The following is a 14,529-nucleotide window of genomic DNA, read 5'->3' as shown; positions in this document are numbered from 1 at the left end:
CCATGGTGCGCCGTATTGTAAATACGGCGCATCCATGGTGATGCAAGGAATTGGAATGTTGGCGCAGGGAAAGTGACGCATCTCTACAGATGCGTCACTTTCTTGTAAATCTGCCCCTAAGTCTACAGTTCCCATATTTTCCCTAAAACCAGCTTGGAAGGGAGTTAAAATATTGTTCCCACTAGCCCAATCCTGTATTTTGACCAGTTATGCTTGACAGACCACTTTTTGTATTGAATCAATAAGACTCATGGGTCTGTAGTTGTTGGGCAATGTCCTGTCTCCCTTTTTAAAGATCGGGATCAACTCTACTTCCTTCCAAGACTGGGGTATAGAGGCACCCACAGCTATGGCATTCGCTAGTATCAAGATATAGACTGACCAGTTTTCTCTGTCATGCAGGAACAGGTCACCTGGGATGCCATCCAGTCCAGGAGCCTTAGCTAGCTTGGGCAATTGAAGTAATAGAACACTGGATGTCACAGCTCGTGAAGAGCTCCTTTGAGAAGGTTAGAGATAGTTCTGGTTGTAATGTTACCAAATCAGCCTGGGCGGGACCCGCATGCAGGAGCTTGAAGTGGTCATACCAAGCCATTTTTGCTATATTGCTGGAGGATAGCAAAGTTCTCTTGGCGTCCCACTGATTCACTATGAGCCAGAATGATTTGAAGTCCTTGCAGGCACATGACTCTCCGATGAGCCTCCACCTACTCTCATCTCACTCCCTTTTTGCTTTAACATGGGCTTTTTTGTAGGACCTTGTTAGGGCTCTTACAAGATCAGTAGCATTAGATCTGAGGGCGGACATTAATTGATGTTTTACTTGCCTGCATTTGCGGTTAAACAACGGGGTCCGCAAAGATGCACTAGAGCTGTACTCCAAACAGCTGTTGAAAAAAGCAAGAGTGCCTAGGTACTAAGGCTTCCAGACCTTCCGGATACTCAAGTAAGGCTGTAAGGTCTGCCGTCAACTCGGTCAGTTAATTTTTAAGTGACTGAAGTTTGTTCTTGTCCAAGACCACCTTTTGCCACTTAAGGCGGCGATTATCATTCAATGGAAGGAGCTCTCTGGTTACTAAATGCTCTCTATATGCAATGCAAGACTCGCCCCAAGGGGACATTAGGCTCAGACATAAAGGGCTGTGATCACTATCGACACTTGAGCCCACAATCATATCTATGAGTAAGGGCCATAGCCTCAAGTCGAGTAGGAAATAATCTATACGGCTTAATCCCTTGGATCTATTAAATATATTGGCACCCATTTTATCAGACTTGGTCCGCCCATTTGTGGCCCTCAACCCGTGCCCCAGGGTAATGGCATTTAACTGTAAGGCCACTTGCGACCATTTTTTAATGGGGGTTAGCTCAAGTTGAGGAACTAGCCATAGGTCGTCCTCCTCTCTTGCCTCACATATATCGTTCCTCTCCAGGAATTCAAACATCACATTAAAATCCCCCGCTAAAATCAGGGGGTGCGTAGAACACCTTTTCTTCAGGAGCTCCTCCAGTTGCTGTAAGGTAGAGGATCTGCCACCCCCCTCCCAGTATCTCTGGCATAGACATTGTAGAAAGTGCCTGTCACGCCCTTGAGCTGAATGCCCAAGATGTCGGGGTTGTTGCAGGAGAGCTCGCGAACGTCACTATTAAGTTCTCTCTTTACCCAAACAAGCAGGCCATCTGTAGGGCGTCCTATTTTGCTCTCAAGAGCGGGACTGTGATATGTAAGATAGCCTGGCATGTGATATGTAGTGGTACTCCATGTTTCTTGGAGGATACAGATGTCTCCTCCAAGGCTTCCACGAAATTGATCCAATGTGGGAGCGTCATTTTTGATCTGACCCTAGCCACGTTCCATGATACCATCTTGAGCTTGCACAATGCCTTCGGCATCAGGATCTTGGGAGGGCTAGAACTATGAGTTTGGTTGTCTACACAAATCTGATGGCGGCAAGAGATAGTAGTTACATCCTCACCCGTGGGCATTCCCTGGGCTTGGGTATCCCCCTAGTGTCTGGAGCCCTTTGACCACAAATAATTTCACCTTTGCCCTCAGAAGGAGGTACGGTGACTAGTTTGGTCACTGAAACAGGGGATGTATCACACCAGTGCAGTCAGTCATTCACCGCCAAGGTTGAATCTTGGCAAAGATGTGATGCAGTTGGAGAGAAGCGCAATGACCGTCACTGGTTAGGGTGGTGGTACATAAATTGAATGCTGGATGTTACAGGAGCCGAGGTGCTTGCTTCCAGTGCAATCAAGCACTGTAAGTACCTATCGTCTACTAAGGTTAGTTCAATACAATTTGTGGGGCTATTCGGGGGGAACACCTTCTTGCTCGCAGGATATCTGCTCTGATAACTGACCTACAGCCTCTCACGTGCTTAATCTAGTGAATTGCTTCATTCCGAAGAGCATCTTCACCTTCATGCCTCTGATAAATGGTAATGTTTGGACCATTGGTCATAAAGATCGTGTTACTAGTTAAGGGGGCTGAACTCTCATTTCTCACAGGATACTGATTAGAATGGTTTCAATGCCAAAATTCTCTGCTGTCATGAAACTCACGGAAGCTCTTATCAGCGCTCAATGGCTCTGTCCGCCTAGCCAATGACTTTCTGGTGGAAGTATTTGCAGCAGGATTATGTTTGACACCATCAAAACTCTTGCGTGGCAATGGCTGACAGGAACCCGCGCTGATCAGCAATCAGGCAGTCAACAGACTCAGGCGTACTTTACTCATAGGGCACCTAACACTTTGCTGTGTAAAGTTGAATCTCTACTCTTAGACAGGCCATGCTTGTAAGATAACCTAATCCTTTACTGTGTACAACTGAAGCTCTCACAACCGGCAAAGAGTATTCATAGGGGTACCTACTCCTTCATTGTAAATTGTTGAATCCTGCACATCACAGACAACACTCACAGGTTACCTAATGCTCTTCTGTGTAATGCTAAAGCTCTTACATCAGGCAGAGAGTATTTATGGAGGTACACAATCCTTTTCTGTGTACAACTGAAGCTCTCACAGCTGGCAGAGAGTAATCATAGCGGTACCTATTCCTTCATTGTAAATTGTTGAGTCCTGCACATCGCAGACAGCACTCCTAGGTTACCTAATGCGCTTCTGTGTAATGCTAAAGCTCTCACATCAGAAAGAGTACTTATGGAGGTACACCATCCTTTGCTGTGTGTTGTTGAAGCTCTCACAATGGACAAGCAGTATTCACACAGACTAACCAGACCTTCAATCGGTAATGTTAAAGATGTCTCAACTGATCCACTGTATTTGTTAGGAGTATGCAATCATTTACTGTGTAATGTCATAGCTTGTTATGAGACAGCAGGTATCCAAACAGGGTACACAATACTTGACCTGCATTGTCACAGCTTTCACATCAGATGGCAGTACTCATATAGGCTACCCAATCCTTCATGGCATCACGTCGAAGCTCCTACATACAGGGTACGCAATCCTTCACCATGCTATGTCAAAGTGCCTACATAAGCATACACATACAGGGTTCCCAATCCTTTACAGTGCTATGTCGAAGCTCCTACTTTAGACATGTTCATACAGGGTTCTCAATCCTTCACTGTGTCATGTTGAAGCACCTACATTAGACGGACAGTACTCATATAGGGTACTCATCCCTTCACCGTGGTATGTTTGAAGCTCCTACATTAGACAGACAGTACTCATACAGGGTACCCAATCCTACACAGTGTCATGTTGAAGCTCCTCCATTAAACAGACAGTGCACACACAGGGTACCCAATCCTTCACAGTGGTATGTGGAAAAGCCTAAATTAGACAGACAGTACTTTTAAAGGGTACCTAATACTTCACAGTGTTATGTTGAAATGCCTGCAATGGCAGACTGTACTCATACCTTCATAGTGATAAGCCGAAGCTCCTACATCAGACAGACAGTATTCATACAGGATACCCCATACTCCACTGTGTAATGTTGAAGCTCTCGCATCAGAGTGATAGTAGTCACAGGCGTACCTACTGCTCCACTGTGTAATGCTGAAGCTCTCACAACTGACCGACAATACAGGGTACTTAATCCTTTACTTGCCACCCTACCAAGACTGTCAGCGGTGATCACCTCAGCAGAGTTGCTAGTAGTGATGCAAAAAAGGTGTTATCTATGTGAAGTACCCATAGATGGGTAATATATCATTTAAGGACATTGGGTGTATTATATAGTGTTGTTGTGCAACCTCACCGTTTAATACATTTACCAACTCCTTTACGACCAATAGGTTTCATTTGTTAAATTCTCTAGCTCAACCCACTGTAGCTCTGGCTCTGAGCTGGCATGCTTACACAAAGGAAAAAGTGTAAAGCATTCAAACAGCACCAACACAACTGAAGAAGAAATAATTGAGACACTCAAATCAAAAAATGTATAAATATAAAGCAGATTTTTGGAGCAAAGGCATGATCGATGTTGGTGAATGACCTTCAAGGTCCACAGCAATTGAAAGCTGTCACTCCCCTTGAAGGTCGTTCACCAATGTCAATCACACGGTTGCTACATCAACTGGAGCCTTGGCTTCTTGTCTGAACCATAGATTTTTGGTCCATTCCCTGATCGCCCACATTAAACCAAAAAGATGCCCCTCATCGCCTAGTTACTTTCGACTGTAAATTTAAGGAGGACCTTCTTCATACTAGCCAAGATTGTTATTTTGAGCTGCAGGCACCGCTCTTACTTGACTTTAACAGGCATTTTTCTCACGCACCAATTGTCTAGTCCTGAAGACGATCCCAATAAAGTGTTAAAGGGATCGAAACGTCTTCAACTGTTTATAACTCTAGACACAACCTTACACTTCCAGTTGTATGTGCTGGAGTGCAACAATGTATATTGTTTTCTGGCCTAATTGATGTCATTTTTGGCCATGCTCCATGTAATGCCTGAGTTTCTCCTTTTTAATGTTGTACTTGTCCCCACGTGTGTGTTCCTCCTTTAATTCTTCATATTAAACGATCACGTGCAGTTGGACAGCCAAATATAGATATCATTGTTTCTCTATATATATAATCCTCCTAAAATAGTTTTCTTGTAAGGGACCGTTGTTTCTGTAAAACATTCAGTACACAATGTCCCTGCCCATTAATTGGCTTGCCTTGTTTTTGTAACATTGTTTAATATTCAGCACCCTGCCTTCGGGCTCCATAGGCCTCCCTTAGAGGAGACATAAATATGTTAAAAAGGGAGGTTTAGGCTTCGCCATTACCTTAAATGGCAATGATGAGTTATCAGTCTTAAAGTGCCCTTCCCATCTGCAGTGGCAGTCTGGGAGACATATTTTACCTTATCATACTTGTGGTGGCACAAGTTGTGCTGCAGTCCACAAGAGACACTTCATGCACCCCTGGTACCATATAAAAGAGACTTACAAGTAAGTTGGGCTATGTCAACTGGGGACAAGCCAATGAAACATACACCATTTTAATGGAAAGAATACATGCACCGAGTCCTAATTAGCAGGGCTCAGGGCATTTCAGAGCCATTACACCAGTGCCTAATAGTCAAATTGTCGGCAAAAAAGTGTGGGGGGTGAACCTGCAAAAAGCCTGTTTCTTTACACATAACAGCCCTCATTGCGAGGTTATAATTAGAATGATAAGTGTCCACAGCACAACATGATATATAATTCAAATATCAGGTTTAAATTTATTTTGGAAATTGAAACGTTTTTCAAGCTTAAGAGTTCAGAAAATACACCCATTTTCATCTTGAATGTCTTCTTTCCATATTTAGGATACATATGTTAATTGAACCAAGCAAATGCATCTAATTTAGTAGGAATGGGCTGCACAGAGGAGAGCTTCTTACAGGTTGTTGGAGAGCTACCAGAAGCTCACAAGCTACTCATAGGAGAAGCCTGCATTAAACAAGCATTTACAATGCAAATAGGTCTAGCATTTATGAGTTAGAGCTATTGATGTTGTAAACGACAATGTTTTTTACCTATACATTTTATTTTTTAAGTGAATGTATGTAGTATCCCTTGGCAAGGTCCTGCACTTCATAATAAATATATTGAAAGACGCAAAGTGTGCATTGTGTCAGAAATGTTGTGTCAGTTTCTTTGCTGGTGAAAATGCCCCCTGTGTTACCTGATGCTGAACGTGCACCTGCTCTTCACTGCACAGGGTGAATATGCACCGCAGGGCAAGAGAGGGGACCTGCCAGGGGCTGGAGAGAACAGGTATCACCCCAACAACTGGACTGTGGGGGCTGGGTCGGACGGCTTTGCCAGGGCACAACAGGTGCCAACAGACGGAAAAAAAACACATGCCTTGCTTCGGAGGAGTGGGGCAAGGAAGAGGGTGGAGTGCTAAAACACTACCCAGTATAAACACTGCCAAGTTAATGCATACCACCCTAGTACCACAGTGACCCCTGGGAGAGTGTAGCCCTCAGAGCAGGAGTTGGTATACAAGAGAAAAGACAGAGGGAGTGTTGAGAGGGGGTATACTGTGGCGTGGGCTGCCACCCAAGCCATGATACGTCTGCAGTCTCCAGCCAGGGACTTCAGTGGACTACCTACCCTAGGCATGTTCATCTGATCACTGGCTCGTGGAAGGAATGGGACAAGATACAAATCTTGTGGCCTTTGTGGCCCACGTCCCACTTTCATGTTCCTGGTTCCTCTACAATGTTCACAGAACTTAGAGCAAAGGACTGTGTGTGTGGAAACAAGGACAGTGATCTGTGGCACATAAGAGGGGTATTGTTGGGGCCTGGGAGAGAGGCTGTTAGAACACAGCACACTTAGAGCCTTGGTCGACACAGCATGTTTTCTGAGGAGACTCTTTAGCCCTAGGTAGGAGGCTCTAATATTTACAGCCCCCGCTAACCTTTTGTCGTTCTGTCTTCCCCCAAGCCACCTTCACTGAGGTGCCCAGAGATGTGACTGCCAGGGAGGGGAATGACATTGAGATACCCTGCGCCTTCAGAGCCAGCGGATCCAGCTCGTACTTCCAGGAGATCCAGTGGTGGTACCTGATGGAACCAGCCCGGGAGCTGGCGCACGAGCTGGCGCTGAGCACCCCTTGCTTCAGGAACAAGTTAACCCCACCCCCACCAAAGACCCTTCACTCACCCCTTAATCAGGAACGACGTAACATAGCCCCACAACTCACATACAACCCAGGAAAGGGAACAACACACACACACCTGCCCCCCTACCCTGCTTCTTGGTAGCAGAAATAAGGTAATGTGCCCACTGACACCTGGCGCTAGGCCCTAACCCTGGCCTTGGATCCAACACGCCCCTCACACCGTTTGTCCCTGCCAGCAGGAGCAATGTAACCCCTCTTCACACCCCCACCCACCCACACTGGCACTCAGTCCCCGGACAGAGGAACAATGTTACCTGGCCTCATCCTCCACGCACCGAGGGGCCGGGAGATGGATAGATGTCACGCACCATGCCTCTGGACTCATCTCTGCCCCCTGGTATCAGAAACTAGGTAACATACAAAAATACACCGAGGGTGCGCGGTTTCCGGGCCGCTCTATGGTGCGCTGGAGGAAGAAGAGAAGGAGCTCCATGGGGAGACGTCTGTGGTCTTTGCACGTCCTGCTGGATCCTTCAATCAGTGGCGGTTTAGATCGGCGGCGCTAGCAGCTGCCTTCTTGTCACGAACACCGAACCCGCTCTGCTGGCAGCCAATGGAGGCTGCGCTGCCTCAGGGAGGGGGCGAGAACAAAGTAAAGCACAACAGGAACCTAAAAACATAGTACACGTACGGTGTAACAGCCAAGTAAAGGGGCCAGTAGCCATGGGAGGATACAAATGAAGACATGGTTGTACTAAGTAGGGACTAACAATCCTATGAAGGAATCAGACGCCAGCATTTATGAAGAGCAAAGACACAAGCCATTGAAAATTGTGGGCGGGGATTCTCCTCCGTACAGTACCTACAACAGATTGCCAAAACAGCGTTTGGCCACTGGCTCAGGCTTAATGTACAAATGTACTCACAATAAAAGTCTGTCCTTTTCTGTGTATTCTCTTTTGGGTTGGAAGCCAGCGGACCTATGAAAGAAAATAGAGATGGTCAACCTTGGGTTTCCAGCAGGAAAGGCTATGGCAAGATAGTGGAACATGTGAAGATCAAAAAGATGCTATGACAAGAAGAGGGCAGCATGAGGTGATAAGACTAAAACTAATACACATACACACACACATAGGCGAACACATGCAGACGCACACACACACACTTTTTCTCTGGTTCTCTAGCTATAGTTGGCTTCTGGCTCTACAACTATTGCAGCACAAGGGTAAAAGGGCAGAGCCCAGTTTGTGGGCCCTATATAATCGCAGTAGTAAAATTTGTGTATAATATGTATATATTCTTTTCAATTCATATTACTACATAGTGTAGCCTGAAATCCCCACTTATGCTTTGAAGAACCACATTTGGTGGATTTACACCCGAGGTGCATCCGTACAGTTACTACTAGTAAATCTATGGTCATATTTTGAGTTGTATGAGCTCCCACCCCGACCCCCCGATTTAAGTGGGAAACACACACTCCTAATAGTAGGCCTAACCCACCCCCTGGAGTTACTGAACTGCGTTTAGGCAGAGATTTACACCAAGGCGCTGGTTAAGTACATATGTGCAAAAATGTGTGCCCATTACTTTGCATTTGTTAACTGGGCTCAGTATGTTAATGAATATCATGTAACTGAACCTGGCACTGGCACATTTCCACTGTCACCAGAAAGCTGTACTTGTACATGAAAAGCAATGCTGCATAACTTGAATATTTCTAAATGTGTCAGTGAATTGATGCAGAGTTAGAGAATATAAAATGGCTCAAGTGGTTTACTGTTATGAGTCTCTGAAGGGGTTAAACACCAGTGATGTCAAAATGGGCAGAGCTGGCGTTTCTCTTCTGCTCCTGGTAACAGGTGGACTTCTTTGCTTCACCTCCTGTGTGCAGAGGAGGGCCCCACAGGTGTAGAAGCGACCCTCTGGTCCCCAGCAGCATTTATGATGAGATCTACAGTGCTGTCCTCCTCCACACTGAGGGAACCATGCTGAAAAACTCCTGGAAGAAGAGTGGATGTGGAGCACTGTGATCTGGGTGAGCTGGTCTGTAGAGAAAGGATGTCTCCTACATTGGTCCTCGTGGAACCGAAGCTACAGAGAGTGTGCTCACCACCGCAGATGAAGTGAGGCAGAGAAGGTACAAAGAGAAGAAATCAATGTCCCAGGAGCCGCTTGTAGACCAACAGGAACATAGAGGCCAATAAGCAATGGAGAGTCAGTGTGCTCTCTCCACCTCACTCCAGAATCCCACTGAAAAAGGCACCTGTGAACCTCATAAAAAAGAACCAGTGCTTGCTTGGTCGAGTGAGCAAGATGTGGTGATGATTTTCAAGCCTAAGCGGTGGCCATCTTGAACTGGTATGGACTGTGATGATGTATGAGGTAGTTACGCTTGAATTCCCTTGCAAACCAATCAGCTTCTCCAAGTCTGTCTTCAGTTGGTTTACCTTTTAAATGGATTCCTTGAAACCCTCCTCTTCGTTAGAGTCCCCTAATGTTCCATCATCATGTTGCTGTGATCCATTTTGGTATGGGGGCCTTTGGGGTCCTAATGGCAGAATAGAACACTGCACTGCATCACTAACCTGACACACTGCAAACTGTACCTCACATTTTCAGCAGTATCTGACAGCACATGCCCAGGGCTCTGCCTGGACAATAGTCAGTTCTGGATGACAGCAGTGGATCTGAAGATGGGCCCAGTTAAAACTGAGTTTATTTTCTCAAATATCACAAAGGAAGGTCAGCTGTAGGCTCAGCACAAGGGCGGGTCACTCAACATGTAACTTTCAGGTTCCACCACCTCCCTTGCCTCTGGATTTCTACCTGGTCGTACACCTCTCATTTAAAGAAGACACAGAGTAAAATACTCAGCCAGGTTGGTGTCAGATCACCCTAATCCTCCCAATCTAACCCCTCTCCTCATCTCAGGGCTTCTGCTCTGAGTGCCTGCCTTGCCCTCTCACACACTGGTAGAAGCAATGCTCCCCTCCTGGGACTCTCCGGAGAAACCCTCCTCCCATTAACATTCACCTTGTGTGGTGGTGTCCATCCAACACTGAGAACCTAAAGTGATGATATCACACTAGTCACGAACTGAACTGTACGTAAAGTCACAGCTTACCACAGACGGAAACCTAAGTTGCATCGCCTACTGAGTAGAGATACAGTGTGAAGCAGGAGAAAATAAACGGTTACAAACAGCAAAGTAGAACAAAAAGAGCATGAAGAACAGAGTGCCTGAGGTTACTTACCACACTGGGCATCAATAAAACCTGGGAACTCATGGTATATCTGTGTAACAATAACATGCATAGAAGAATATTGAGTAACACCCCCAAAAGAATGCAAAACTAAGGTACACAACAATGGAGGATGGACCCGGTGACTTTGCCAATGCATGTAATTTTTTATTGTTTTGACTTGTGTTAGACCGGGCATCATTGGCGTAGGTCTCCCTTCCCCTCTACTCTTCCCATCTCTTCTGGTGGCTGTATTTAGATGCTCTGGGCACTGTGCCACTGCTAATCTGTGCCACAGCGCGAATGCTCCCTGTATATAGATTACTGCATAAATTAGGACAACCATTATGCTTACATCTGTGTAGCCTGTCCCATAGTGAGTTATCATCCATTTCATTGTCACTACCATGACACGATCATTTCTCATAGGCCAGAATAGACAGATTCAGGATTACTTTCTATACCTTCGTGTTTGGTATGTTTATGCTCACCTCACCTTTTAGTGCGGACCGTTTATATTTCCCATGTTGGGAAATGCCTCTTTTGGAAACCCGGTAGTTTCTTGATAAACGTTACTGTAGGCTGCTGCCGGTGTGTGTATTGGCCATCTGGTTTTGAGGCAGCAGGGCCGGCTGGGTTAGACCTGGCTGGAGAGAGAGATCGGTATTCATAGCATGGGGAGGGTAACTCTTTGATCAGAGCAGGGCCGTACCTGTCAAGGTGAATGATGGCTCCACCTCCCACTGGGTGTCTGATAGCAGGGCCCGTCATTCTGAAAGGGCAGGATGTCGCCTAGTAAACCAAATGCTCCCCGACCCCACCGAACTGGTTCTGACTGGACTCAAGTGATTTGCGACCTTAGAGAACAAAGACGTTTTAGGTATAAAATGCTACGCTGAAACTCTGTCCAGGTGTGTTCCTTCTGTATGTCAAGACGAAACTCTGTCCGAGTGAACAGAGGAAAGGACTTTGAAACTTTCACTAAGCTTGCCGAAGAAACTATCCGAGGGCCTAAAATTGAGAGCGCCTCCTGCAGAAGTCTCAGGGACATTAGACTTCACCCCGTCAGCCGCCGGAATTCCTGTGTGAGGAGTTCTACTTGCAGGTGAGGCCTCCGTCGAGGAATCCGGAGCCTCTAAGTCTACTGTGAGGACCGCGGACAGGACATCTTTGAAATCTTTGTTTGCCCCGTGTGGGCCACTGCAGCTAAGAGAGAGCTGCTGCCCCTGAGAACCCGCCTAAATCAAAATCTTTGAAACTGTTGCTTAGTCTGTGCGGGCCGCTGCAGCTAAGAGAGAATCTGCACCTTCCAGCCTTCCGCTGAACCTGGGTGGGACGCTGCAGCTAAAAGAGAGCTGTAGCCGCTGAGTGCCCACCATTGTGCCAGCCTGGTCGTGATTGTGATCTGCTGTGTGGGCGCCGCAGCTAAGAGAGAGCTGTGGCCGTTGCATGCCCGCACCCTTGCCAACTGGTTCCGTCCTTGATTTAGTTTGCAGGACAGTCTCCAAAACCTTGCCAACCTTTTAATTTACCCCCAGGACCCATTATTAAAATTGTTAGGGTACCAAGAGGTAATTTTAATCCACACCCACTCACTTGGCCCACACACCCACATGCACAAATGCGGCACCTCCATTAAAAGATCTCCATCAAAGAGCCCTCTTGTAGGGCCCGTGAGAGACTGCAGCGCCACCCCCACGAGGAGCACCACCCGATGATGATGCTTAACACTCGCAAGGGTGTGTGAGGGCACAACAGACCACAGGAGGTTTTTACCCCCACCACAAGCACACCCTCAACTGTTACTTGGAAAATCGAGGTGTCACGCCGGACCATTACCTGGCCGCAGAACTCACACCTTCCCCTTTAGGAACTGTTACCATCTTGTTATAGAATATTATTTTTCTATACCTACCTGAGTTGTGTCCTTTTGTGGTGTTATTACTGCCTTAATGTACGTGATAATAAACGCTTCACACACTGCATCTGCGATAGGCCTAACTGCTTGTGCTACGTTACCACAGGGTTGAGCAGGGGTTGTCGAACGGGGTAGCCCACTTGCCCTGACTTAGGAAGAAGGGTCCCTATTTGGACAGTGGTGCAAGCCATTGCCAACTAGAGACACCCATTTATAACAACTTGCAAGCAGTTTTCATATGCCCATTTCCTCCTTGAGCATGATCAGAATGCAAGGAACAACCATTTTTAAGAGAACCTCTAAATTGCCTCTTCTGGAACCCTCATCTGGCAGGGACCAGACCTGACTGTAGAATGTTGCCCTATAGACGACACATGAGAGGGTTTTCATTTTAAGCCTCCAAGATCCCAGAAAAAAAGAGTACAGTGTTAGCTCCTGGAAGAGAGGAGGGAAGGAAGATCGAAATTCAAGAAAAAATTAGGTAGAATCTAAGGAGGGGAGGAAGAAAGCAAGGAAAGAAGAGCAGTAGGTCATAGGAAGGAATATGTTAAAGTGGGAAAGGACAAAGACAGAAAAGAGGATGGGGTTAATTAAAAATAAAGCAATGAAACACTGCATGAGAAGGAGGTGAATTGAACATAACAGACAATGATGTCTCCTCAGTACCACACTTACTCTATCCATGGGTTGTGTGTTTCTTGCCTCTCTATCTTTGCCACGTACAAAGGAGGGGCATAGAGCGGGAAATCCACCTGCGGAGAACAGAAACTATCATGAAACGATGACTGTACACAAAGATACACACAAACTGAGAAACACACTCTTACTCTATGCACAGCTGTGACTGTGAACACAAACACACACACACACACCTGGCTTACTAGAACATTGGAATGTAGGGTACTCCACTGAAGACAATGGAGTGCTCCTGGCTTCTAATGGCTGGTAGAAACCCGTAGAGCAACATGCCAATATTTTCTTTTATTTTGCAGCTGTTTCTGTGAACAAAGCCCTCTTGGAGCCTGAGGGGATTTAAACTCCTTCGGGCTATGCTAGGCCTTTGTTTTCACAAATTAGAACATTCTGCCGTCTAGGGGCAAAATGTTCTAATAGCCTTGGAGACCTCTGTAGTGGACTTTACCGACCATTAATTGCCCGCTCCCTTGTTAAAGGCCCTAGCCGAAAATGCTGGAGCGGGCCTTTAATGTCCGGTAGAACCCGCTACATCAGGCTCTGAGGCTATACATAAAAATCTCACTTTGCACACACACCTGTACTTTCAAACACCAGAAAAGCACTGGTGTCCCTCAGGTATGTTTATTTTGTGATAAGACCCTGGTAGTGTAATATCATAAGTGCTCCCAGGAATATGAGTGAGCTTATTCTGGGTGTTAGGGACCAGGATGAATCCCGATGATGAAGGATGCCACTAGCGGGTGAGGGTCTCAACAACAAGAAATAAGGTTGTCTAGGGGTTAACTGTCATTTTTGTCCATTGGTTGTAGGATACCTTCTTGTGTAAATGAGATTGGTCTCAGAGACCATATACTAAACCATTGAAGATTCTCTTTCCCCTTCCCAGTAAATGATATATTTTTAGTGACTGGTGTTTTGTGTCTTGACACATAAACTGGTTCAGCTGACTGCCACTAAGAATCAAGGGCAGAGAAATATCTTGGCTACTGTTGTAAGTAGGAATGCTGTCCTCTACTCTACTCATTAATAAAGTTGTTGGTAATGGCAGAGTAATGGAGTGCTGCGGCGGCACGTATCTGCCTATTTATTTAGCGCTGTATTTGGGATTCAGTCATAAGCGCCATACAAATTCAATTACTATACAATACAATGTAAATCGTGCAACCACACCATGTAATCTTAAAAATATATGTTTTTTAACTTGCAGAAAATTTTCACATTAGTACATAAGATTTGATTACTGCATCGAGTGTCATTCATTATGAGTTTTGAAGCATAGGCTGGCGAGAAACATTCAGGCCGCATTAAAACAACAATACCATTAGTGAACTTGGGTCAGATGCACAAAGTTTTTTGCGTTCGCAAATGGCCTGATTCGCAGATTTGGGACGTTTGCTTATACAAAAAGGCATTTTCAAATGTACAAAGCCCAAATTACAATTGCAAATCGGTATTTAGAAGGTGCGTGTTTAGGGCATCCCTTTGTAATACAGATTCACATTGGTATGTACAAATGTTTTGTTACTGAAATCCGGTCGCATTTTTACCACTAACTCAAAATTGGATGTAGACTATTCTCGCGG

General features: G+C 45.8%; 1 protein-coding gene across 1 annotated transcript in view; it reads right to left on the bottom strand.

Moving 5' to 3' along the window:
• The window catches only part of LOC146808503 (transient receptor potential cation channel subfamily M member 2-like), a 637,932-nt gene that overhangs the window by 49,449 nt on the left and 573,954 nt on the right, over positions 1 to 14,529 (bottom strand). The window contains exons 17-18 of the mRNA XM_085623963.1: positions 12,926 to 13,002; positions 8,014 to 8,067 (exon numbers count right to left, since the gene is read on the bottom strand). Coding sequence (XP_085480089.1) covers positions 8,014 to 8,067; positions 12,926 to 13,002 — 131 coding nt within the window. The remainder of the gene's footprint in view (positions 1 to 8,013; positions 8,068 to 12,925; positions 13,003 to 14,529) is intronic.

Source organism: Triturus cristatus, chromosome 8, assembly GCF_964204655.1.
Source record: "Triturus cristatus chromosome 8, aTriCri1.1, whole genome shotgun sequence".
Taxonomy (NCBI): domain Eukaryota; kingdom Metazoa; phylum Chordata; class Amphibia; order Caudata; family Salamandridae; genus Triturus; species Triturus cristatus.
This window is presented reverse-complemented; position numbering and strand designations above follow the sequence as displayed.